At 40.4% G+C, this 25,981-nt stretch overlaps 1 protein-coding gene across 4 annotated transcripts in view; it reads right to left on the bottom strand.

Moving 5' to 3' along the window:
* LOC118248869 (ubiquinol-cytochrome-c reductase complex assembly factor 1) overlaps nucleotides 1-25,981 on the bottom strand; it is a 55,743-nt gene that overhangs the window by 14,324 nt on the left and 15,438 nt on the right. For all 4 annotated transcript variants that reach the window (XM_035548285.2, XM_035548283.2, XM_035548281.2 and 1 more), the window contains 2 exons: nucleotides 22,926-22,983; nucleotides 14,109-14,217 (listed from right to left, as the gene is read on the bottom strand). In XM_035548285.2, coding sequence (XP_035404178.1) covers nucleotides 14,109-14,217; nucleotides 22,926-22,983 — 167 coding nt within the window. The remainder of the gene's footprint in view (nucleotides 1-14,108; nucleotides 14,218-22,925; nucleotides 22,984-25,981) is intronic.

The raw sequence follows: 25,981 nt of genomic DNA on the forward strand, positions 1-25,981 counted from the left end.
TACAACCTTTATCCAGTGGCTGAGGTCAGGACAAATGCAAACACTCACTCTCACTATCTAACTTTGAAATTAATTTCTGTAGTGTCCAGCAGCCTGGCTTATTTGTGTTTGCTCCATCAGACTTCCCACTATTTCTTATCACAGCCCTGCTCATACGTGACCTGCCTGGCATTCTCCCATCAGTTCTACATTCGAGTAAAATTGAAATTTGAAGTCACAATACTCTCACCTTCTACCAATATTCTGCACCTTCTGGTTTCAATCATAAGCTGAGAAAAACCCAATTTCCCCAAGCACTCCTCCTCCCCAGGGCTTCAAACACACGCATGCCACAGAATAGTTAACAGTTAAATATTTTCTTGCCAATATTTTAAGAGTGCAGAAGGTTCCAAATTGCTGGTAAAATAAACAATGCCAGACTGTGAAAACTCCTGCCTGCCATATACTCTGATGTTAACAAGAGTTTCTTTATTACTGTAACCTTTCAGAAGCGAACAAAAATTATTTCTCTACCCTAGTTCTGCCCTCAAGTAAAAGGCAAAGGAGAAAAGTGAACCATGAAAAAGCCGCGTGGTAAGATACCGTGAGTTTTCCATCTTCTGTATTTCATTCAGACTTGATGCTACCGTGGATAAATAAACTTCCAGAAGATCCTAAAAGAGTGATCAAGGATTTTAAAAAGGCAAAAATTTCCTTTTGCAGTTTCCCAAATAACACAGATGAAACTTAGATACGCACTATCTTCTCCCCTGCAAGTACGGAATTAAACAGGAAACACAAAAGAGGAAATTTAGGATACTCTCAGACTTTATTTTCAAGCTTCTTGTACATAGCTCTGTCCTCTTGGGCTATCACCACAAACTTCCATCAACTAAATGTGTCTCTAATTTCCTCAGTTTCAAAAACCAAAGTCTTCATTTAACAGCTACAAATAGAAGAAAACGTCTAGTTCATGCTAAAGGTACTAACAAGTGAATATATAGTTCAGGTGATATTCCCAGAACAACTGGTCATTCACAGGAATGCTGCTTTCTGTTACCCTCCACATACATTTGGAGTTATGACATCTATGCCCAAGCCATCCAAAAATGAACTCAGATCAGTGTTGCTCATTTTACATATACCAAGACTTTAGTGACACAGTCTTCCATCCACATTACTCCATACCACGAGCTGAATCTCCGTTTTTATGTTCGGTCATTCTTGTGGCCACAAGGCCATCTGATTAATTTGAAAATCAACATGATGCTAGCAACATAGATCTCTTTGTAAGATCAGATATGCTGATATTTTGGTGAAATTGTTTTAATCTTTTGCATTATTTCCTACCCTTTGAATATGGAGACAAAAACATTCAAGTTCTAACTGAAGCGTAACAATAATTATCTAGTTAATACCAACAGAGAAAGAGCAAGTGCTGTGCGTGATCTGAAACAGAAGAAGATGATAAAACAACTGAGGACAAACAAGGGAATAGAAAGAATTGAATCTACTGAGATCCCCAAAACAGCACGGAAAACAGAAAAGTTTGCTTAGATGTGTACAAAACATTGCTTATATTAAAGGAGTAAAAGACAGCAAAGGAAAAAGCATGAAAGACAGCACTGCACTTACTGAATGCATTGTATTTGAACCATTTATTTTACTGTGGGAGTTGTTAGCAAAAGCAGTCAAAAATATGGACTTCATAGAACTGGCAGTTTTATGAATAGATAAAACGGGCTGGAGAAGTCAGAAAATGAAGTAACAAAATAAACTGAGCTCTAAGAAAAACATAAACATTTGCAATCCACTTACCTAGCCAGACTACTAGGCACTGCAGTAGGTACATTATAAACATGAAGACATTGCTTCTGCAGCAGAATTTAAGACCGTACTTTGAAGATTTGTACAACTGAAGTGGCACAGAGCTGCACTCAGGAGAAGAGAGTGTACCCTCAATAAGACTGAGGACAAAACCAAGTTAGACGGAACCGTGAATCTGCATGAGGGTAGGAGGGCTCTGCAGAGGGACCTGGGCAGGCTGGGTCGATGGGCCAAGGCTAACTGCATGACATTCAACAGGACCAAGTGCCAGGCCCTGAACCTGGGGCACAACAACCCCAGGCAGCAGTGCAGGCCTGGGGAAGAGTGGCTGGAAAGCTGCCTAGAGGAAAGAGACCTGGGGGTGCTGGTAAATAGCCAGCTGCACAGGAGCCAGCAGTGTGCATAAGTGGCCAAGAAGGCCAAGGGCCTTCTGGCCTGCATCAGAAATAGCGTGGCCAGCAGGACCAGGCAGATGTCAGTCTCTTTTCTCAGGTGACAAGGGACAGAACACAAGCAAATGGTCTCAAGTTGCACCAGGGGAGATTTAGATTCGATATTAGGAAGAATTTCTTCACAGAGGTGGTGGCGAAGCATTGAACTGGCTGCTCATGGAAATGGTAGACTGCCTGTCCCTGGAGGTATTTAGGAGGTGTGTGGATGTGGCAGTGAGGGACATGCTTTAGTGACGGGACTTGGTAGGTCAGGTTGATGGTAGTACTTGGTGATCTTAAAGGTCTTTCCCAATCAAGATGATTCTTTGATTCTAAGACTGCTACCAGCCATCTCCCCCCATAAACCACTAGAGGCAATTGAAACACAAAAACTAGGGGAGATGGTCAGGAGATTTAACACCATAGTGAGCAACAGGCAAATATGATCATAGCAGTAGTCTTCAGAAGACACATGAATCAAGTCTAGGTCAGAGAAAGAAAAAGATGAGGCACAAGGACAGAAACGGAAGAAAATGCTGAAGATGGCAAATATGCAGCTAGTATTTAGCATGGGAAAGCATGTGTTCAGATAAAAAAAAAGGAACTAAAAGAAAGATCTGGGGTTGAAAGAATCATAGTCATGAAGATGCTTCAACTTTCAAGAGTAGGTTTAAAACAAGCAGAGAAGAAGACAGATCCTAAGCTTTAATTGTAGACCTTTGCAATATGAGGCTGCTGGAAGAGTGTGACAAACAGAGGCAGCGCATGCCTATGTAATCAGTGAAGCAGCATGGCAGGGATGGAGAGCAGGCGCAGCTGGCACCAATGACTAAAAGGATTAGTTGATCATCAAAGAAAACAAGAGAATGGAGAGAGGTGGTGGTGCCAATCTGACATACAGAAAGGAATTCTGCAAGGAAACAAAGAATTAACAGAAGACAGGTAAAAGGAACGTGTAGAGAAATAGACTGATTCTCTAAAAGATAGTTAGGAAGTCAGGAAGGGAGAAGTATGATACATACTGACACAGCAATTGTGAAAGCAGGTGAAAAACCTAAAAAGGGAAAAAAGATACAAGCTCAAGTGAATTCAGGCATCAGGGCAATGCAAAAGTTACCAAGAACAAGGAGAGGAAGGAAAAAAAAAACATGCAGAATGGGTGAGATGAGTTAAGACCTTAAGTAATTACCTACATACTGCAAGTAAATGCCAAAATGAGGCATATCAGAAAACAGTAATATGGCCAATGCATCACTACGAAAAGTCATCAACACAAAAGTAAGCTAACAAAACCAAAGAGTCAAGCAAAAGAGGCAATGAAAAGAGCAGCACCCTGTTCTTATAACAGGAGAGAGTGGTATAGGCTAATCACCACAATTGCACAAATATTGTGGAAGGATGACAAAGATCCTATTAGAGTGATTGTATTGGGTGACACAGAGACAACAGTCTTGCAGTGCCTCTGCACAGTGCCCCTTCTTCCATATACACAGCACCATACTAGCTACTAGGAGGAAAATTAACTCTATCCTAGCTGAAACGAGGACATCCTGTAAACAGAGTAGTCTGCAAAGCTGCACACACATTTTCCCTCAGACACAAAGGAACAAAACATAGTTACTAATTATTCCTCAAAATAAAGACAAGAGAAGAGATCCCAAAAGCACTTCATCTGTGCCCTGTGGAGACAAGGCCAGAATTTGTGCCAAATGTAGGACTTAGTCTACTTACTTTGTCCACTCCTTAGTTTGGACAGAATTAGCATTTGGAAACATTCAATGGAAGCTGAATGTGTACAGAAAACAACTGGCGTGATGTACTCCCATAAAGCCATCAACCTGCTATATCTCATAAGAGTTACCACGTTTCTTTTGGGGTCAAATGCTCATGCCCAGATAATACTATCTGATATGGCATTATTCACAGATAGATGTGCCATGATAGGGTGGCCTAACAGCATCTGCAGAAGAACCAGAGCAGGATTTTCAGCCCTTTCATGTCAGCCCCTCTGCAGTATCCCTGCACCATACTGGAACCTTAACTAATGCTTATGTTACTGTCTTTCAAGACAGGCATGTACCACAAACATAAAGAAAGCTTAAGTTATACAGATTTTGAAGAGGAAACAGAAGATACCAGTGACATTCGACTGGAAGTGAAATGCTGTTGTGGTTTAGCCCGGCTGGCAGCCAAACACCACACAGCCGTTCGCTCACCCTCCCCCCTCCCTCTCCGGGATGGGGGAGAGAAACGGGAAAGTGAAGCCTGTGAGTTGAGATAACGACAGTTTATTAAGACAGGAAAAAATAATAACAATAATAATAATAATAATAATAATAATAATAATACTAGTAATAATGTGTACAAAATAAGTGATGCACAATGCAATTGCTCACCACCCGTTGACCGATGCCCAGCCTATCCCCGAGCAGCCCCCCCCCCACCCCGGCTAGCCACCCCTATATATTGTTCAGCATGACGTCAGATGGTACGGAATACCCCTTTGGCCAGTTTGGGTCAGCTGTCCTGGGTCTGTCCCCTCCCAGCTCCTGCTGCACCCCCAGCCTGCTCGCTAGCAGGACAGAGCGAGAAGCTGAAAAGTCCTTGGCTTGGTGTAAGCATTGCTCTACAACAATTAAAACATCAGCATGTTATCAGCGCTCTTCTCATCCTAATCCAAAACATAACACCCTGCCAGCTACTAGGAGGAAAATTAACTCTGTCCTACCTGAAACCAGGACAAATGCACAAGCAACAATATGATCAAAGTATATGGGGAACCTCTCAATGGTTTGATTTAGAAGAGACATTGGTCTGGGTATTTTTCTATATTGGAAAGGCAGATTAAAAGTGTATATATATTTTCACTGCAACAGTTTGGTGTTAATAAAGAACTACATCCACATGAGATACCTTTCTTCGAAGAGACTCCAAAGACTTAGCCAAGCTGATCAGTTGATCACAGTTGTGGAATTTTGGGACAAACTCCAAAAGAATAGCAAGCTGATAACAATTTCCAAAACACCTAGCGTAACACATTATTCCACCCTGTACTGACCACAGGCAAAGCATAAGATGAAATAACTGATACACAGAGCAATGACAGGAACCAGGAACACTGAAAACCTAACTGCTAACAGTTCTGCTGAGCCTGGAAATTGAAACAGGCTTGGTATAGATCACTTCCCTGTTTCTGCTGTCATCTCTACACTGTGAAAATAAAGATAGTGCAGTTGTGGTGAGAAGCAATTCCATTGCTTAACATTTGAATTCTGGGAATTACATTACATTCTGGAGAATTTGAGGAACATGAGGCAGCAGTTAACACCTACAACCACAGCACGGTAAAATCAATTTTGGCATGTGGGTCACACAGGTATATGTGGGGAATAATGAAAAAGGTATTTCTAGAAAAGGCACATGGCAGCTTCCAGTGTAGTTTTTGCGGGCACCAGAGGAAGGCACAAAATAGATGAAGAACACTACCTTAGGGCAACAGAATCCAGTACATCTGGGAAATTTAAATGGATTTTTTTTTTATGCCAGACCTTAGAGCAAACTGGGGCAGGTCAACTGCAAAGAACCCAAGCATATATTATACCTTGATTTCAACACCAGGTATCCATGGCAAATCCAGAACAACTACAATAAAAAGTTAACACGAGAAAGACCCCATTAAGCTCTCATCACCATGCTTACTATTTGTTCCAGACCTCTTCATGGTCCAGGTATTTTCAAGGTAATATTGCACACACATACATCTTCCTGCACACTTAAGTTAATAAGATTTCCATAATCAAATTATACTAAATTTACTCTGAAAGCTGTACCTGGTGCTCTTTTGCATTTATGAAGTGACAGACTACTGGAAACTCACTGAGAACTTTGGAGCTCTTTGAGAAAGGATCAAGAGTTGATGCTTCTATTCCTTTTTTGCTTGTATTTCTGTTTCTATTATGTGGATATAGACTTCATACCATAAGAATTAGATTCTAATTTTGAATATGGTGTTCTGAAACCACTTCTTGGTGACATTCAGAAGGTGAATTTAGGCAAACCAATCAAAATTCACATCCTACTGATGAAGGAAAAGCAATGCTTCAACCACATGCAAAGCTTCTAAGAACAAGACAAAGCTATCTTTAAAACCAGTTTCTTAATTTCCATCATATTGAACTTGACCCTAAACATGCATTTCTGGCTTACCTATTAAAACTTCAATGACACTAGCTAAAAAATTAGCATTTTCAGGCCACTATATTCAAGACATCAGAGTACATCTAGGTGGAAAATATCTCCAAAAGGTTGGTTTTTTTAAAAAAAAAAAATCTACTCTGCTGCATAGATGATAATCATTATGAAATTTTATTCATGCACACTCAACATGCAACAAATAAAATATGTTTCATTCTCCCCTCTGAATCACACAGCTCCTAGGATATGGTGTGACCCCATCATGCTTTCCTACCCAAAATATAGTATTGATAGCTAGATGTAAATTTTTTTACCAAAAACTTTATAGGCTGTTAAACATCCTCCCTGGAGTATATTTGACCACAAGGTAGACAGAAGTTAAGTGTCCGGTTTAAACTAGTCAGGTTGGGTTCCTCTCAAGGCAACGGAGAGGAACCTGCAGCTCCCAAAGGTCAACCCACCCTGTCCTCAGGCGCAGGTTTGATGGGCCCCTCTCTCTTTCCATGCTCACAGCATTGCTTCAGCTCCAAGACCCTTAATGGACTGCTTTATCTTGCTAAAACAGCAACAACAATCCCATTTCCTACAGGACTTGTTTTCTGTCTATTATGTTAATCTCAAAGCCCTACTCTCATACTGCTAAAGAAACAGACCCTGCAACTGTGATTTCAAAAACACTCTAACGACCCAAAGGGAATATTTTTAATTCACTGTGTATGACCATAAGTAACACGTTTCCTTTGTGCCCAGGAACATGTATCCTTCGCACAAAGGATCTTCAGGCCCACAGTATTTTATGTTCTAAACACAAGCGTGTTATACATACATGGCTTCTCTACCTAGAGAATCAGTATTGTGCTTAAGCTTCTACATGTGGATTAGTTTCTTAATAGAGAGAAGAACCATCATCGTCTTAAATGGGATTGAAGAACTGTCAATAAGTGTATAATCCATGATTCTAATCCTGAAGAACAGGGGATGAAGAACCCTTGTAACAAAGAAAATCAAGTGAACACAAGCATTATTGGACCCACAAGTGGTGCACGGAACTGATGCAGCTTGGCTTTCATGCTCTGAGGAAAAGATCATGTGTTTTTTTTTTTAATTAGCAAACACTGAGGAAGTAGAAGTGCCTATGTGATATTGCTTTGATTTTAAAGAGCTGTATTGGACCTAATCTCACAAGGCCTTTGCATCCACAGCCCAGTTAATCTTCAGATTAGATTAACTACCTCTGGATAATTCAAACATCATTTTTTTATGATGTTCTTAATACACTAAATTTAATTAAAACATGTCATACAAGGCTTGTTATCCTATTGAACAAAAAAGCACAAAAATGTATACAGCGATTTTGAATCTCAATACTTTGAGAAGGTTGTTTTTTTTTCTTAAAATAATCATCGATATCTTAACATATTTCTCCGTAAAATGTCATAGTGAAGTTACATATTTTAAAACACACAGACCATTTGAAACTAAAACTTTTCCTCTTTAGCCTTAGATTTTTATTTTAACTTTTTCAACTGTACTAAAAGCTCTCCTCTATCTTCTGTCTCAGAGTTTTTCTGAAAAAAAAATTACTAGCTTCTCTACATCTTTTGCTTCAGTATACTTCCCTCATCTCAACTACCGCATCTGCTATGCTGCCAGAATACTACACACACTTTCCTTCTGCGCCAGATCTCCCCTGTTCTCCCATGATAATGTTGTTTCTGTTCTGTGCATCCCAAATTGACTCCATGACTTTCCACGAGATTTTAAAGACAAGCCTGAAAGGGACCCCCGTGAGTCTTTAAGTGTAGTAGCTTCCCACTGTAGGTCAATCAACTGCAGTAGTTCAATTCATACAAAGACTGCATTCAATCTTGAAATTTTTATCAATTTTACACCATGTCCTCTCATCTCTGAAAGGCATTCTAGAACTAGAACCTTACTGGTCTCACTCTGACTGTGATTTCTGAGTCCTTAGGTAAGCGTCAGACTTAATTCTCCACAAAAATAACAACTTTAACTGAACTGTATCAAGTTTAGGAAAGTTCAATAATGTAGGATGTAAACCTAAGTTCTGGCTCTGCTTTTCTTTTTTTTTTTTTTTTTTGCTAGTGTACGGCAAAATGGCATTTTAATCTTCTAAATTCTTTTAATTGTACAAAGAGTATTAAGCCAAAATTGTGTTCAAATTTACAGAGCTAAATTCTGCTCTCAGCTACATTGATGTGAACCATGTTATTGATTCTGATGGTGTTACTTAAGATGTACACTAATGTAACTGAGAACAAATTATGGTCACTGTATATAAACAACTCTAGCTAAAAGTATAACAAAGACTGTATTGTGCTATGAGCAGCAGAGCCAATAAATGAATTCAAAAGACACCTAGATGTGTTCCTGGAAAAAAAAGCAGGGGGGGCAGGGGTGGCAGGGGTCTGAGTGGTCTGGTGGGAAAACAGGAAAGTGGGATTAAGATAAATTAAAACATGTTTGGGCATACTGGGCTTGACAGCCTCTCCTATTCTCATCTCTTTTGTAGCTTTTAGAACACATACAGTCAAAAATGAATTGTTCTTCTGCACTGAAAAAAAACTTATTTCAGAAGCACAATGCTACCACAACACACAAGACTATCACTGCTAAAACGAGCTTACAACAATATACATGCATTTAAGTGAAGAGCGATGCCTCTTTCTAAAACTGCATGCAATCTGCATCCAGAAGTAGTAGGGGGGGTTGCCTTTTGTTGTGTTTGTTGTTCTTGTTTTAGTTTTAAGAATCACATCTCTATTGTCAGATTACCGTCTGAAATTCCATTCCAGGGAACTCCAGCATCCACAAATCCTTCTGATCAGGTCTGCAGCTTCATCTAAGCATATTAAAATACATTCAAACTTGCAACAACTGCTTTTATACACACCCAGTTAGTGAAACAATACTCAGATCAGTAAGGTTAATATTCAGGTTGCTGAAGAACTCTGATTCGAAGACAAACAGCAGCAATTTCTAGTAAATTTCTGATTGAATTACCCTTATAAAACGATTAAGCAGCTGCCAGTTTGGACAGTATAAATCTATTCACTGCAAGCCACAAGGTGGAGATCTCTGGCAAAGCAGGATCGAAAGAAGTCTTTTACCCAGCCTAATGTTACTATTAACACTTTGAGCCATTGCATCAAGCCAATTTTTCTGTTTGTTTTTAAAGTTTGATAGAAATGTCACTAGTGGAAAAATTAAGTAAAGAGCACTGGTTAGCCACAGAACTGGACACACCTGGCTGCAAATCCACCAAAAGAAACTGACTTCATTAGTACAAGGGACAGCAGAGTAAAATTTATATCTGAAATATGCCTGCACCAGTAGAATTTGCTGAGGCCACAGGCTCTCTGTGTGTTTTTACAGCTGTGTCAAGTTTTGGTTTCTGACTCTTGCCGACATTCAGGAGTGCTGAAGGAGCTCAGGCTAACAGGTCCCAAAACTTTGTAGCTGAGATTTAGATTTCAGCAATTTTAACAACCAGTTTTTGAAATAATACAAACTCCATTTGGAGTTGGAGCTGATGTAAATTAGCAGTTAAAATGCCTTGCATTCTATCACTTTCAGCTCCAATGAACTTATACACTTAAGAGCAGATGGCATATTTCAATAAACTATCCATATCAATTCAGGAATATAATACCAATTTTCTGCATCAAATGTTGTAATTCTTGCTAGATATGAAAACAAGCTGAAGAACTGCAGCTTTGTCTGTCACCAAGTTAATCTAACTGCATCCAACCTGCAAATTTCATACAGGTCCTCTGTCACTTGTACCGCAGTACAGGAATGTACCAATTGGGGGTTAATATTGACCACTGATACCCTGCATGACAGAAAAGCAGGGTATAGAATTTCCATTGCTCCTTTTGGGAGCTCTGCAGATATCTTAGTGCCCTAAAAGAATTCAGGAAAAGTTTCTTTTCATTTGACTTACTTCTGAGAAAGGCTCAGATTATGAAATCTGAAAGCACCAGCAGTGAAACACTAATGTCATAATCTTTTCCCTTCATCTACTATTCTTCTCTTGACATATTCAACTATCTTCTTTTGAAGGTTGAATATATACTGACTGCAGGACTAAACTGCTTTAAAATAAATAGCTTTTATACATATTTCTCAACTGGCTCACAAATGCTTTGTCAGATTGTAAGAGAGAAGGTAAAGAATTACCTCAACTTCGTTTAAGATGAAAGGCTAGGGATACATACATCAAGATTAATAATTAGAACCTAGCACCCAGTGTAAGTGTCCTTTACTTATCACTTACCACTCCTAAAGCTGAGATGTGAGAAGTTCATTGAGCGTACATGAATGTGAAGTGGAAAAAAGTGAGGAAGGACGAGAAAGCATGGGTGAAAGGAGACTTACCTGTGCAGAGGGATGGGCAAAATGGGACAGTAGGCTAAGATCACTAGCACAGAGGAAAAAAAAAAAGTGAGGATAAGGAGAAAGGGAACAGCTAACCTCTACAAACATCAATGCATAAACTATTTTTATCCAACAGACAATAAATACTACCAGAAGAGTAGAGACTACTAAATACTAAAGAGAAAAACTTGACAAACTAATGACTGAAAGATTAGGAATAATTAAAGGATGAAAGAAAAAACGCTGAACAATTATGAAAGCTGTGTTCCTTCACAAACAGGATGGGGCAGAGCACTGTCCTGATTTCCAAGTCTACAACCTAGTACAGCTCACTCTGCTTTCTTAGTGCCTATTCTAGTTAGCTGTTACCTCAAGAGTCCACCTTCTCTCACTAGGAGTCTCATTAAAATCAATGGGCTTCTGTGCAGCTAAATTGTACTAAATATACACACAGATGTAGCTGTTTGTGGGATCAAACCTTTAAATGTGTACATGCTTTCTTTAAGCATCAGCTATTGCTACGTAAAAGCTATGTTAAGACTAGGTTACAGCCAAAAGCATATCTTGATAATGTAAAACATATTGTAGGAATCTTATTATTACAGTCTAAGCATATTTATTATTACATTGCATGATCATCATTACAAAGATTGTGAAATTTTAATTCAAGGACAAACTGAAAAGATGCCTAGCTTGCCAAAGCAAGGAATGAATGGCATTTAAACAACATACGATCTCTTTATAGTTGCATCATACAGCAAACATACAATTAAAATAAGCATATATTAACATCTGAGGCTCCAGATTAGATAAAAACATATAAGGAAGCTTTCAATTTTCAACATCTGGGGGGAATTTTGAGAGCAGAGGAATAATTCAGTTTGCAGAAATGGAAGCCCTGTGCTTCCCTTCACAGAGAAGGGACAGTAAGCCCTATCTTTTTTTTTTTCCTCAAAGACTACTTAAAAGCCTCGATACAGCTCTAACTTACACCATGCTTCGCTTTTGCTTTCTACATACTTGTAAGGGTAGCAAACAGCTTTGCTTCTCTTTGCTGTTTGCTGCTGCTTCAAATCACAGAATCACACAGAATCACAGAATTGTAGGGGTTGGAAGGGACCTCAAGGGATCATCGGGTCCAACTCCCAAATCATATAAGGAAAACTAAAAGATGACATTTGAGTTTAGTTCATATAAATAAAAACAGCATCGTCAAAAAGGAACAGAGAAATAGCTTCCTGTCCAAAAGTAGTATTCTCTCTGTGCCCTGATGGAGTTCAAAGAACCCTGAAGAGATGAGAGGAGGAGGGGGGGGGCAGCTGAGGAGGGGTAACGTGGTTTTGTTTGTTTGTTTTTAAAAAGGAGCAACCTTAAATTTACACCTAGGACAAGGATCTGAACCATCTTCAGTTCCTAAAGAAACATGAAACAGCTGCTATGACATAGCAGGCATGGGAATAGGCCAAAAATGTATAAGCTATTTCATTCAGTCTTTTTCTCTGGTGCTTTTCTTAGACAAGATTATGATAAACAGGAAGTCAAGGCTGAAAGCACAGGACAATGAAAAACTGAAAACATAATACTTGAGAAATACAATCAAATACAGAGAGTTTAGAATTGCTTGTTAATAATTTGCAATGTTTGAAATAAGTAGAGATTTTAGAACAGCTACTTAATAATGTGAGATGTTTGCCATCTGGCCTTCAAAACTTTTCCGTAATGGCATTCAGTTCCTCTTTTCAGTGAAGTGCTCATGTCCAATCTGCACTGCACAAAAGCAACAGTCTGAAACCTGTTACATCAATATTTACATCATTCTCTGTCTCCTAGAATGAAAAAACACTGGAAGATCTCGAGAACAAACTCTACATTAAGAATACCCTGTACTAGCTATCATCTGATTTGCCCAGGCTCGCTCACACTACTTCATGGCATCTGACCACGACATTAGACATTCCTGTATTGGAGGTTTTGTCTTGCCCATTAATGTAGCAAAAAATCGAAGATACCTAAATTTAGACCTGTCTTAAAAAGCAACCTGTAACATAGTAAAGATAAGAAGTTCCCAATAAATAGAAAAAAATTGCCAATAGAATAACCAAAATCAACACTTTCCAAGACCACACGCAAAATAAAAGATCATCAGAAAGAAACTTCTTGAATTACTGTTGGGGTCTCATACCAAATCCTAACTCACTGGTTAAGTCGCTTGTTTGTCACAAAGAGGTACACTCTTCCTGTCTCTCCCTTGGGTATTTGGCTGAGAACTAAACTTGACAATATGACACTATTGCTATATGAAAACTGTCACTTCTTGAACAGTTTATTTTCACCACAGACAAAGCTGTATTTATTTATTTAACCATTCTTTACTTCTTTTTCCACACCACAGATCTTTCCTAGTCCTGTTCTTTCACTAGAAGCACCCTGAAGATAAGCATCCTCAACACCCCCAGGTCTACTGTCACCACTGTCAAATTGGGGCTGAGAGTTGTCCTATGTTGTCCAACAAATTGTGTGTTGTCCTATGTCCACTGCTTCTGCAGTGCCTTGTCTGAAGACTGTCACTGACACAAGGATGAAGAAAAGCACTTTAAGGCCAGAAATGACCATTACAACTAGCATAACTTTGCTCGTGGCACCGGCAAAAAGAGCCAACCCTGTTCTTCCTTCAAACTTAGAAATCAACTATCATTAGAACTACACTTAAAATGTTTCTTTTGCGTTGAAGACTAGATACACTAAGAATCCAGAATGAAAAGTAAACTAATGACTATTTAATAGTCATGTGCAGTTACCAAAACCTTGTCCTTTAGCCTTCCTTTTACTCACCATCCTGGATACAGAGAAAACTCAAAGCTCTTCTGGAATGACTTATAGCTGCAACTTAAGTTTGGCATCAGTCAGGTTTCTCCCTACCCCAGCTGCTTAATTCCTATCCACAAATGCTCATCCTATTACAGCAGCATCCCTGTTTGTGCAATCAGGTAGCAAACCATGTGGAAAATTAATTATTTACAGACAAATCAGTATCTTCATCCAGGCCATGATATGGTTTCCAAAATAACGTCAGGGGCTCAATACAATAGCCAGTGCAGCTGCAGAAATGAGTGACCAAGATTAAGGCTACATGTACCAGCTTAAGCTAATAAAGAACTACATACGTAGCTACAAATTTATTCTTAAAAATGCTTTCAAGACATGTGAAGTTACAAAAGCATTGGAAGAGATGACTCATCAAAATAATCAAGATTATCAACACCAAAGATAACTTACCCCCATCACCTTACCACGCTGTTGAACATCCTCCCACATGCAATGAACTATATAGCGACACATGTATTTTCCGGCACGACCCTCTTGCTTCATTCGTACCAGACACATCCTGCAAGAACATAAACATCATATTCATAGCTTCCAATTTTTCTTCAAATTTAAAGAATAAATTAAATCTATTTCAGCTTATTTAAGATTCTCCTTAGAGTATGTGCTTTTGTGATCAGGAACAAAGTTTTATTTTTAAATATCCTAAACTTGTCTATTCTTTTCTCAAGAGCTGTATCTGCTGGATTATGGCCAATCCAGCTATGGAAGAGTGACAGCAGACTCTACTTTGGCTGACAGTACTGTAATCTAGTTAAACACTACTGCAACCTAAATTCCACAGGCTTAAGAACATATCACTTTTTGGAGTAGGAACAAATGTCTTGTCTAATCCTAGGCTACAAGCCAGATGTTAATTCAGCCTGGTATACTAAAATGCTGGAAGAGTCTGTCCTAGCCAAGCTGCAAAAGCAAGTTACAGACTTCACCCAAACTCTCTTTAGCAATGTCCTAAATTATTTCAACTACAGAGTATCAACTTAGGATACACATCCAACCACTTGGTAAAACCCCTACATGCAATACATGCTAGAAGAAATCACAAGTTTGTGTGTTGTAGGATCTTGAGTGCCATCACGCAGCACTTGCAGGGCAACCAGGCGATCAGGCCCAGTCAGCACGGGTTTATGAAAGGCAGGTCCTCCTTGACGAACCTGATCTCCTATGACAAAGTGATGCACTTAGTGGATGAGGGAAAGGCTGTGGATGTGGTCTACCTTGACTTTAGTAAGGCTTTTGATACCGTTTCCCACAGCACTTTCCTCAAGAAACTGGCTGCTCATGGCTTGGACTGGCGTACGCTTCGTTGGGTTAGAAACTGGCTGGGTAGCCGGTCCCAAAGAGTTGTGGTTAATGGAGTTAAATCCAGTTGAATTCTGGTCACTAGTGGAGTCCCCCAGGGCTCGGTACTGGGGCCAGTTCTCTTTAATAGCTTTATCAATGATCTGGATGAGGGGATCGAGTGCACCCTCAGTAAGTTTGCAGACGACACCAAGTTAGGGGCGTGTGCCAATCTGCTCAAGGGTAGGAAGGCTCTGCAGGAGGATCTGGATAGGCTGGACCGATGGGCTGAGGCCAACTGTATGAAGTTCAACAAGGCCAAGTGCCGGGTCCTGCGCCTGGGGCACAACAACCCCAAGCAGCGCTACAGGCTGGGAGATGAGTGGTTGGAAAGCTGCCTGGCAGAGAAGGACCTGGTAGTATTGGTTGATAGTCAACTGAATATGAGCCAGCAGTGTGCTCAGGTGGCCAAGAAGGCCAACAGCAACCTGGCTGTGGTGGCCAGCAGGACTGGGGAAGTGATTGTCCCCCTGTACTCGGCTCTGGTGAGGCCGCACCTCGAGTACTGTGTTCAGTTTTGGGCCCCTCACTACAAGAAGGACATCGAGGCACTCGAGAGAGTCCAGAGAAGGGCAACAAAGCTGGTGGGGGGTCTGGAGAACAAGTCTGATGAGAAGCAGCTGAGGGAGCTGGGGTTGTTCAGCCTGGAGAAGAGGAGGCTCAGGGGCGACCTTACCACACTCTGTAGGTACCTTAAAGGAGGCTGTAGCGAGGTGGGGATTGGTCTGTTCTCCCACGTGCCTGGTGATAGGATGAGGGGGAATGGGCTAAAGTTGCGCCAGGGGAGGTTTAGGTTGGCTATTAGGAAGAACTTCTTTACCGAAAGGGTTGTTAGGCATTGGAATGGACTGCCCAGGGAAGAGGCTGAGTCACCATCCCTGCAGGTCTTTAAAAGATATTTAGATGTAGAGCTTAGTGATATGGTTTAGTGATTGACTTGTTAGTGTTAGGTCAGAGGTTAGACTAGGTGATCTCGGAGGCCTCTTCCAACCTAGATGATTCTGTGATCTTACTGTGAGTACCAGGTTGGGTTGTTTCACTTTTTTTTTTTAAAGTTATAACACGCATTAAAGCCATTTGAACTTCATTGCTGCTATTCAGTCTAAAAAATAAACCACCACCACAACAAATTTATTTCCTCCTACATTTGTAAACAACATGAACTGAAATACAGGCTATTCCCTCACTAACCTAAGAGACAAGTCCCATCACCAGCCCCACGTTCTCCACTTTACCAGTCAGCTCGGCTCCCGTTTTGCAGGTTAGAAGAGCCTGTTTGTGTTGACTGAGTTACTGTGGATGTAGTGAAGCTCAAACATCGAAGCTAAAATAAGTCACAGCTTTGCACAGAGACATGCTACAGCTTAGGAACTGCTCACATAAAAGCTTTTTCTCACAACTTTTGTAAAAGCAACAGAGCAGAGCTACTGCAGGCCACTTTGAAGCAGCCACATATCACCAATAGTGAAGGTACCACAAGAGTTAAGAGGTAAAAAATGATTTATGCATCTGTTCATTTCTTTAGTGGAGATAAGATCTGGGCTTCCCTTCAGGCATTAGAAGTATTTGGTGCTCTGTGAATGCCAGCTCAGAGAAAATCATAAACATTTGAAACTTGTCTGTTGGGCTGACCTGTAAAAGGGCAGATGCCAATCTTTATGATGGATTCTATGTGATGTGCTGATTAGTAAAGAAAACTTTGTTTTAACCTGCAAAGATAGAAAAATTTATTGCCAGAGATGAGTCACAGAGTCAAAGCAAACTGAAGGCACCAAAACCTACATTGTTTCTCTATTCTTTTTTTCTGAATAGAACCATACATATAAGTCCCATACAGGGGTCATTCAACTGACACACCAACAATAAAAGAATAGCCTTTGGGCCAGACTCTGATTCCTAGACGGAGGCTTTTGAAAATGACAGCAACCATGAGAGGCTCCATGGGTCTGGCTTCAACATAACACAATCCTAACAGAATGAGGTCAGAAGACCAGAGAGAGGGACTGAGGCATGTCACGTAGACCTGTGATCAAACGGTGGAGTGACTGTAGTGGGTTTACATGGCTAAGTTTTGGTAGCATGGGGCTATAGGGGTGGCTTCTGTGAGAAGAATCTAGAAGCTGCCACATGCTAGATAAGGGTCCCGCTGCTGACCAGAGCCAAGCCAATAAGCAACGTTGTTTGCGCCTCTGTGAGAGCATATTTAAGAAAGGGAAAAAAAAAAACACTGCTACACAGCAGCTGGGAGAGAGAGAGGAGGCACCAAGGTCAGTGAAGAAGGAGGGGGAGAGGCGCTCCAGGCACCAAAGCAGAAGTCCCCTGCGGCCAATGGTGAGGATCATGGTGAAGCAGGCTGCCCCCTGCTGCCCATGGAGTACCACAGTAGAGCAGGTGGACCTGCACTGACGGAGGCTGCAGCCTGTGGTGGACCCCCACTGGAGCAGATTCCAGGCTGGAGATGCAGCCCATGGAGAGGGGACCACGCAGGAGCAGGTGACCTGGCAGGAGCTGCTGCCCATGGGGGACCGAGGTTGGAGCAGTGTGCTCCTGATGGATGGACCCCGTGGTATGGGCCCATATCTGGAGCAGTCCTTGAAGAGCTGCTGCCTGTGGGAAGCCCACACCGGATCAGTTCGGAAAGGATGGCATCCCGTGGGAGGGACCACATGGCACAGGGGAAGAGAGTGACCAAGAAGGAGTGGTGGAGATGAAGCACTGTAGACTGACCACAACCCCCATTCCCTCGCACCACTTGGGGGAAGGAGGTGGAAGAGAGTGGATAGGGGGAAGGCATTTTTGGTTTCTTCCTTTGTTCCTCACTTCTCTAGCTTGTTAGTAATAGGCAATAAATCTTACTACCTCCCTACTCTGAGTCTGATTTGCCCATCACGATAATTGTTAAGCAATCTCCCCGTCCTTATCTCAACCCCTGAGCCCTTGCATCGTATTTTCTCCCCCTTTCCCTTTGAGGAGGGGGAGTGAGAGAGCAGCCGTGGTAGAACTCAGCTGCCCACCCGAGTAAAACCACCACGGTGACAGAGAACCTGGGTAGAGGGTGGGTAGAAAAGGGAACAGGCAACAGTGAAGGAAACACTGGGATGAGTGGCAATTCCCGTTTCAGGAAACGGGGCCATGTAAGGATTCCCAAGGTTTATATTGTGGCAGTGACAACCCCATTTCAGTCTAATAGCACCACTGTCCCAACAACTAAATGCATTTAAGATGGTAGCAAAAAGTGAATCTGTTAGCATCTTGCCCTCAGAAAAATGGCAAAGCTTTCTGCTAAACCAATGGTCCAGACCTCAGGATAACTGTCTATCCTGCCGCAAGTCAAACACACAGCAAGCTTAAAACTTCTTTCTTACTTTCACCAGTTTCAAAACCCTTTGTTCCTCTTGTGTATTTATATAATTGACTTGTATGAAAATGTTAATTAGTTATTGTATCCAAAATTTTTTGCTCACTCTTAAGTTAAAGAGTTAAAGACTAAGTTTAGAAGTCTAACTCTGGGTTAAGAAAAGTATTTTTATGCTTCTCTCACTCAATACACAAGCATAGCAAGAAAAAAAAAAAAAAAAGAGTGGCTTGGCAAGAATCCCCGCAGGCATAAACACTGGTTCCCATCCAGTCCGCCTTAGCATGGCAAACCAAGAGGAGAGAGTAGTTCACAGACTAGCAGTTAACAACTGGTCACTGATGAGCAGGAATGGAGTAGTGTTCTGAGTTCAAACCAGCTACCCTTGAAGCCTAAAAGGTTTCTCTGTGCTTGGATGCACAGTGCTGTCATAGAGCTGTTCTGCAGCACCACAAGCGAGATCATGGAAATCTGCAGTTTATTTGAAAATTTGGTAGTTTGTTACTACACCTGCTGTCTGAGGTTTAAAAAAGACACACACTCTTTGAAGACTATAAACCTTCTAACTGGATCAACACAGTGTGAAACATTTTATCATTTCACTACTGAATCTGCTCTGCAGTTTACTCAAATACTGACTCATCTTCATCAAAGCACGAAAGCAGGATTATTCCAAACTGTCTTTAGAAATCTATCTACCTAACATTTGCTGGATAATTTATGCATGCAGAGAGGTTATGTTAGAAGAAAAATATATGAAAGGATGCCTGAAAAGGAAGAGGAGCACCTTCACCTCTATCTATCTTAGGCAAGAAGTAGCAGTTTCCCACAAGAGCCTCAGCTATGACTGTTTCCATCGGTATTCCTGTAGAGCCCACTGACTGGCTTAAACACCAGAAGCAGCAATTGTCATTACCCCATTCAACTGTTGTGATGTGGCTCAGTACTACGCAATCAAGGTGCGATGATATGCTTCCATGGTTAAAGCCCACTCAGAGCTTCATACTATCCCTTGCATAGCCAGTCATTCTGGCTTCCTCAGTTGTTCCAGAACAACAATTTCTAGGGTTGTGTTACACTAGATCAGAGAAATTACTCTGGCTTAACAACAGAAGTATCAACAAGAATTTTGGAAAGCTGTTGTTTTATTCTGTTTAACCCAGATCATTTGTGAATGGCCAGCAACTTGGATACTGGAGAAGGAAGCTCCTGAATAGATTTCAGCTATATGTCATGATATACTTTATGACCAATGGTAGCTTAGAATAATGGTAAGAAGCAGAATTCTGAACTCTTGCTCATTATTCTTTAGCATGTTTGCATGTTATCCTTTGCTTCAGCCTATCAAGTTCACTAACTACTGTATTTATAGCCATGTATAGTTTTTTGATAGGACACAAGCTAACAGATCTGAGCCTGGCTGCATAGTCATCTTCCCTCCTCGTGCCTCTGCTTAGGTCATTTAGCCCATTCCCTCATGGTAAGACAGGATCAACTAAATGCCTAAGACATTCCAGATAAACTTGTTCTTAAAATGTCTTTCAAGAAAGACTCTCGGTGCAATTTTAAGTCCCTTTCTTCCTGTTCTCCTAGGATGAACCATAGACAGATTATTCCCTTCCTTCTGAAGCAGCAAATCTCAAAATAGTACAGTAACCTCACTCCTTTCTATGCAAATCTGATAATTATTTCCCTGCAAGAACACTTTTCTACAAACTTGATGGTTCTTGTTCTCCTCTGGACTCTCTCAAACTGATCAACACTTTCACAACTGCAGTTTTCCTTATGGAACGCAATACTCAGATGAAGTCTTGCAACAGACCTTGGAGTCTTTCAGAAAAGGAGTTGTAGCACCACTCTATCTTGATCCTAAATGTTTCAGGGATGGCACCACACTTGGATAAAACATGAAGGGAGTTCTAGGTTATGCAGGATGTATCATGTAGATGAGATATTTCTTACCAAAGTCATCACTTCAGAAGTTTAGAAACTGCTTTGGACACAGCCAATACTCCATTTAGACTGCCACTGAATGGGAAAAGCTAAATGTAGTAGTAATGAAAAGAATGAGATTTCCTAAAAGGTCTGGGCTTCTGAGCATAAAGAAAGTCCTCCTGACATCAAAGGTGTGAAGTAACTGAAATAGCCTATAAAGCCATGACACTCAGAATAGTATTAGGTTGATTTTCTAAAGTATAATTTTAGCACTGCATTGGAAGGAACCAGAGTGTATCTAAAGGAACATTAGTTTTAAATAAGCTAGTAAAAGCAGAAGCTAAACATAAGGACCTGAATTTCTCCCTCCTTTCTGGCTGCAGATAAGTAGGAAAATTTTGTTCACAGACAAGAGGAGGAAATAAGAGCCAGAGATTCAAACAGTGAACTCACCTGAAACTGTAATGCAAGGAGGTATGCTCTAACAAGCACCTTAAGTTTATAAAAGGTGGGATCCAAAAAAACACAGAACAGTTAAATGGAACACGATGGGCAACAACAGCACAAATAGAGTGTTTTTTGTTTTGTTTTGTTTTGTTTTTTTTAACCAAACCTGGGAAAAAAAAAAAATCTCATCTTCTCCAGCTCCAGAAGACACTCTAAATCAGATGGAAGTAAATCTCTGAAGGTGAAGAGGGAAGAAATGAGTAATCTAGACTACTTTACAAGAGGGAACAGAAACATTTCAACAGATGATCAGAATCTACAGTCGGGTTATTGGCCACCATGTCAGGGAGGTTTCCAGCCTCTGAGACAAAAGGACCAGCAAGAAAGGCAGAGGCGTTAGAGTCTCCAGACAGAGGGAGGACACCCTTAAACATGTAAGAGTTAGCAGAATCCTCAATGTTCTGCTCCCTCTTTACTGAGGTCAAAACTGATTTAAAAAAGGACAATCTTGCCATATCATGGCATGATCCTGGTCACTGAGCTAGCCACAAGCAAAACTTTCAGCCTTTTCCGATAGCTCAGGTAGTCAGCAGGCCTATCATGGGCTTCTCTGCATCCTGGAACATCAAACGAGATCTCCCATTTGCAGTACAGAATGACAGTATTCATTAGGTCAAGCTGCCAGAAACATGGAGAAGCCAGGCATAAAAACATTGGAAAAATGAACCTCTTATTAAAAATTAGCCCAATACTATCCTCCAGATTCACATTTTCATTGTTGTCGAATGAAGCACAGATTTAGTTTCTTCCTGGTTGTGTAGTACCTTGCTGTCAACATGTCGACCATACCTTAAGCATAAAAGAACTTCAATTTCCATCATTAGCTGTCTCCTTAGCACCACAGGCTCAAATTCTTGGCTTTCTCTTATGTAGCTGTGATTTTAGAAGTTCTCTATCCAGTATTAGTTCCTTCTCTATCATAGTTCCTCTACCATAGTTGCCTTATTTATTTTCACACCTGTCAGTCATGAGAGAAGATTATACATTTTGACCATGATGCTGGCACAAGGTACATTTTCCTGTCAATGCAAAATCAAGGTGTTGTGAAAAAAAGAGTTCTTTGAAGATTCATGTTACCCCTCTTCGTTTTTCCCCAGGTATTTACAAATGGTTTGATTTTGAAATTTATTGCAGTAGTTTTCCGAATATCAAAACACGATTGCCTTACTGATTCAATTATTAATGTCCCTTTCACAGGAAACTGTAAGAAATAAACTGCAAGTTTCAAGGGTAATCCATTAATTGATTCCACTGATTTCATTAACTGATTCAATGGTTCTGCTAATTTACTCATTGCTTGGTGAAATGAGCTGCCCCACTTTCAATACACTGAGGAGACAGGAAATTAAAAAGAGGGAAGGGGAAAAAAAGGAGGCAAGGAAATAAGGGGCCTGTGCATAAGGCAACTATTTCAGTACAAACTTCCTTTCAGCCTTTGGATAGCTGAGTGTAAGTCTACGTACTTCAGTAATTTTTTTTAAGTGCCAGGTCTTTCATGAAACTGTACTCCCTTGTGCACCTCTGACCTTTATGAGTAGGTAATATTAGATGAAGAACTGATTTTTTTTGGCTATTTTCACAAATGAAAAAGGTGGCAAAACACTTAACGTGTAAGGTGTTAAATATTTTTACATACAGCCAAACTGGCATTCACCAACCTGTATGCACATTTCAGAGGTGCAAGAATAAATGCCAGCGCTATAATTTGCTAAATGCTTCTGACAAGCAGCAACTTCAACCACCACAAATTCTCACAATTTAAAACACTTCTACATAAATTTAAACTTTTCCTAAAACACCCAAATAAGATTTTTCCACACAGGCTAGGCAAGGCTTTTAGAAAACTCATGGCACAGATCATTCCACTACCTAGAAATTCAGAGATTTAAAAGATGTTAGCTTCTCCATGGGTCTTTTTGCTCTTTAGTAGAAAACTACTAAAATTCAGTATTTAGTAAATTGAATATAAACATTGTTATCAATAACCATATATCCTACTTTTTTCCCCCCAGTAAGGTACATATCATTCTATTTCCTAAGAATAGTTACATTACTATTTAAGTTCCACTTACCAGACATGAAGCTGTGCTACAAGGAACCAGGAATTCAAAGTATCAGGCATTTGGCACCCTTGATGGAAACAAAACTAAATATTAATATGAATTTCATCTTTTATTTCCCCCCATCTAACACAAATTCACTCCACCAAAAGCCAAATACATTTTAGTAATTTAATTTCTAGCTCTACGTAGTAAATACATATTGGAAGCAAACATCATTTACTGTCAAACATGTGCTTAAAATTTAGAACATGCAGTCACGGGACACTGCAGATTCCAAAAGATTTCGTATGTGTAGAACTCTGATAAAATTTACATTAGAAAAAAATCCGTAATGGAGAGTTAAGAAGAAAAATATGTGGCTTCTAACGTCCCAAAGCAGTAGAGAATAACAAGGTAGTAACAATGGATGCTTTGCTCAATTCTTACACTCCTCCTTTATCAAGTGCTGTTGCCTCCTACTGGAGGCAGGACACCATGCTAGCTCTGACTCAGCTGTCATAACTTGCTACATGGCTGCAGAACCCACTACACTCTGGGGCATACCTTGCTTCTAGCCATTAGGATTATTAAAAACAACCAACCACGGAAACAACTTCCATACTCAGTTCTTCTACAATAGCCACTGGGCTATAGAGGTTTCCACAGGCATGTTCACACTCTGAATTTGTACAATGTCATGAGGCTGTGGGGCCGGAAATGTAGTCTATAGGCCACAACATACTCCTCTTCCTCGTGTTTGAAAAGCATGGACCTATGGGTTATGTGCACATTAAGTCCTTCAGCTCCTCTCAATCTTAAAGCTTCCTTGTGGGAAGCTATTTCCACATCTGTCTCCTGAAGAAGTTTTTAAACAGCAGTACCTCATGAGAAGGATTCAACACAGCCACCTTCGCCTACCAAGCACTTCACCTTGTCTTCTGAACTATTCAAATCTAGTTTTAAGAAGGCCAGAGTATTCAAAAACAGACTCTCCTGTCAGATATGCCCTGAGGAAGCCAGCCTTATCTTCTTCTGTACTGGAATGTATTCTTTCCCAACTCCTATACTTCCTGGCTCTCAAGTACTACCAAGGAGGCTCACCTGGATGAAGCAATATTTTTACAGCCTCTTTCTTTTTACATACCAACCACGGTCAGGCATCCACCACAACAAACAATCACTATTGCTCCCTCCTCAAAGAGATAACTCCACCAGGGCATAGGAGGTGCCAAACTTCAGCACCAATACCCATTTATCACCCACACCACCTCTAAGAGGGTGTAAAGACACTAGCAGTCTACGTTTGGAGATTAAACAGAGGTTTTCCTCACCCTTCTCCCTTTCTGGCTGTCTCATTCCTATTAGGAATAGTTCAAGAGCCTAGAAATGACTACTTTGACATAAAGACATGCTAAGGCATCTCTAATCAGAGAGAGAGTACGTAACACTTGCATTAATCAAATGAGGGTTCCACAGGTAAGACACAGAGTGAAACACTTAGTTCAAAAGAGAGAGGTTTCTGAAATCAATTTCCACTTACCAGTCTCCTACCACAAAAATTAACTCTTCATTGGAAAGCAAAGCTCACATCTCCACTACTGGAAATACTGAGAGTTTGTAAACACCTATTCAATAACCAGGAGGGAAGAATTTTTTCCACTAGCTTTCCAAGTGTTGCACTTCTATTTTCATAATTCATTTTTTTAACTTCAATATTAAGACTGACTGCATCCTAAACTTAAAGGAGGGATGGTTTATTTAAAGCAACAAGCTTCCCCTTAGTTATCAGCTTTTTTAAAAGAAGGTACTTATAAAATTTGGGGTTTTGAAAGACCTCATTCCAGGAAACTAACATGGCAGAAATATGCATCCTATAATTCAACAGAAAATTATTCCCTTCAGAATATAGTTAGATGCAGAAAAAAAATATCACAAAGTGTAATTACCTATGAAATTACTGCGATAGTATCAGCTAGGGAATAAATCTATTCTGCCTACAGAATACCTCCTGTTCACACCTGTGCACGTAAGAGACATGAATGCCCATGATTATGAGGACATACCTCCTTCTCCAGTCATATTCTGCACTTAAAATTCATCAGGTAGGGGAAGCAAACTTGAATGTAGAATTTTTCATGATAGATCATCTTTGCAACTATCACAATTTTAGGAGGAACACAATTGGATAGCATCCCCACACCCTGAAAAAAAAAATAGGTGCACTACATCAGCGTTCCACTCAGAGCATGACTGAGACAGCAGCAGGTGCCAATAGGATGCCTGCTGGGTTTCCGAAGCCAGAAGAATCCAAAGCACTGTAGGTAAACACCATCTCTTTTGTGCTTCTTGGTAGACCCTACTAAGAACTATCTGAAATAGGGCCAGCTCTTTGTTACTGCAGCTGCATAACAACGGGGCAGTTAACACTATTAACAGATGAAGATAAATTCAAGGTAACCCTACACTCCATGCTCATCAAACTCCAACTCAGCTCTCAGTATCACCTACCTGATATTAAAAGCTCTTCTGGTCTTTCAAATATAAGGGTAAGCATGAGGTGTTCTCCTCACAAATAGCGACTTCCTACATTGTTAGAACTACACAAACTCTACAAGCTTTATGCACAGAAAGTTTTGCACCAGTAATCTTACTATTCCCTCTACTACTTCTCTGTTCTCCTTTATACAAAGGACAGCTGAAATTCTAAAACAGCCTCACTTTCCATATAAGCAACACAGTGTAGCAGATATTTGGGATGTCAGCCCTAAAGCAGAGTTCCCAAAATTTTACTTTATAATCATCCATGGACAACAAGAGAGCAGAATGGCACACATACTAAAGTTAACTTCAGTATAATACTGGAGACCCTCAGTTAGAACACCTCCTTTATATGCTACAGAAGCTTCATGTACCTTGTATCCATAGTGTTTTGGGAACTGCTGTTCCACAGCACAATGGAGAGAAGGGCAGTAGACGGTGCTCATAATGCATTAGAGAATCTCTCAGAAAAATGCATAAGGTATCAGCAGAAACGCACCGAGACAGTGAGATAGCCTATAAAGCATGCATTTTGTGTCATTGTTCTA

The sequence above is a fragment of the Cygnus atratus genome, chromosome 16 (assembly GCF_013377495.2).
Source record: "Cygnus atratus isolate AKBS03 ecotype Queensland, Australia chromosome 16, CAtr_DNAZoo_HiC_assembly, whole genome shotgun sequence".
Taxonomy (NCBI): Eukaryota; Metazoa; Chordata; class Aves; order Anseriformes; family Anatidae; genus Cygnus; species Cygnus atratus.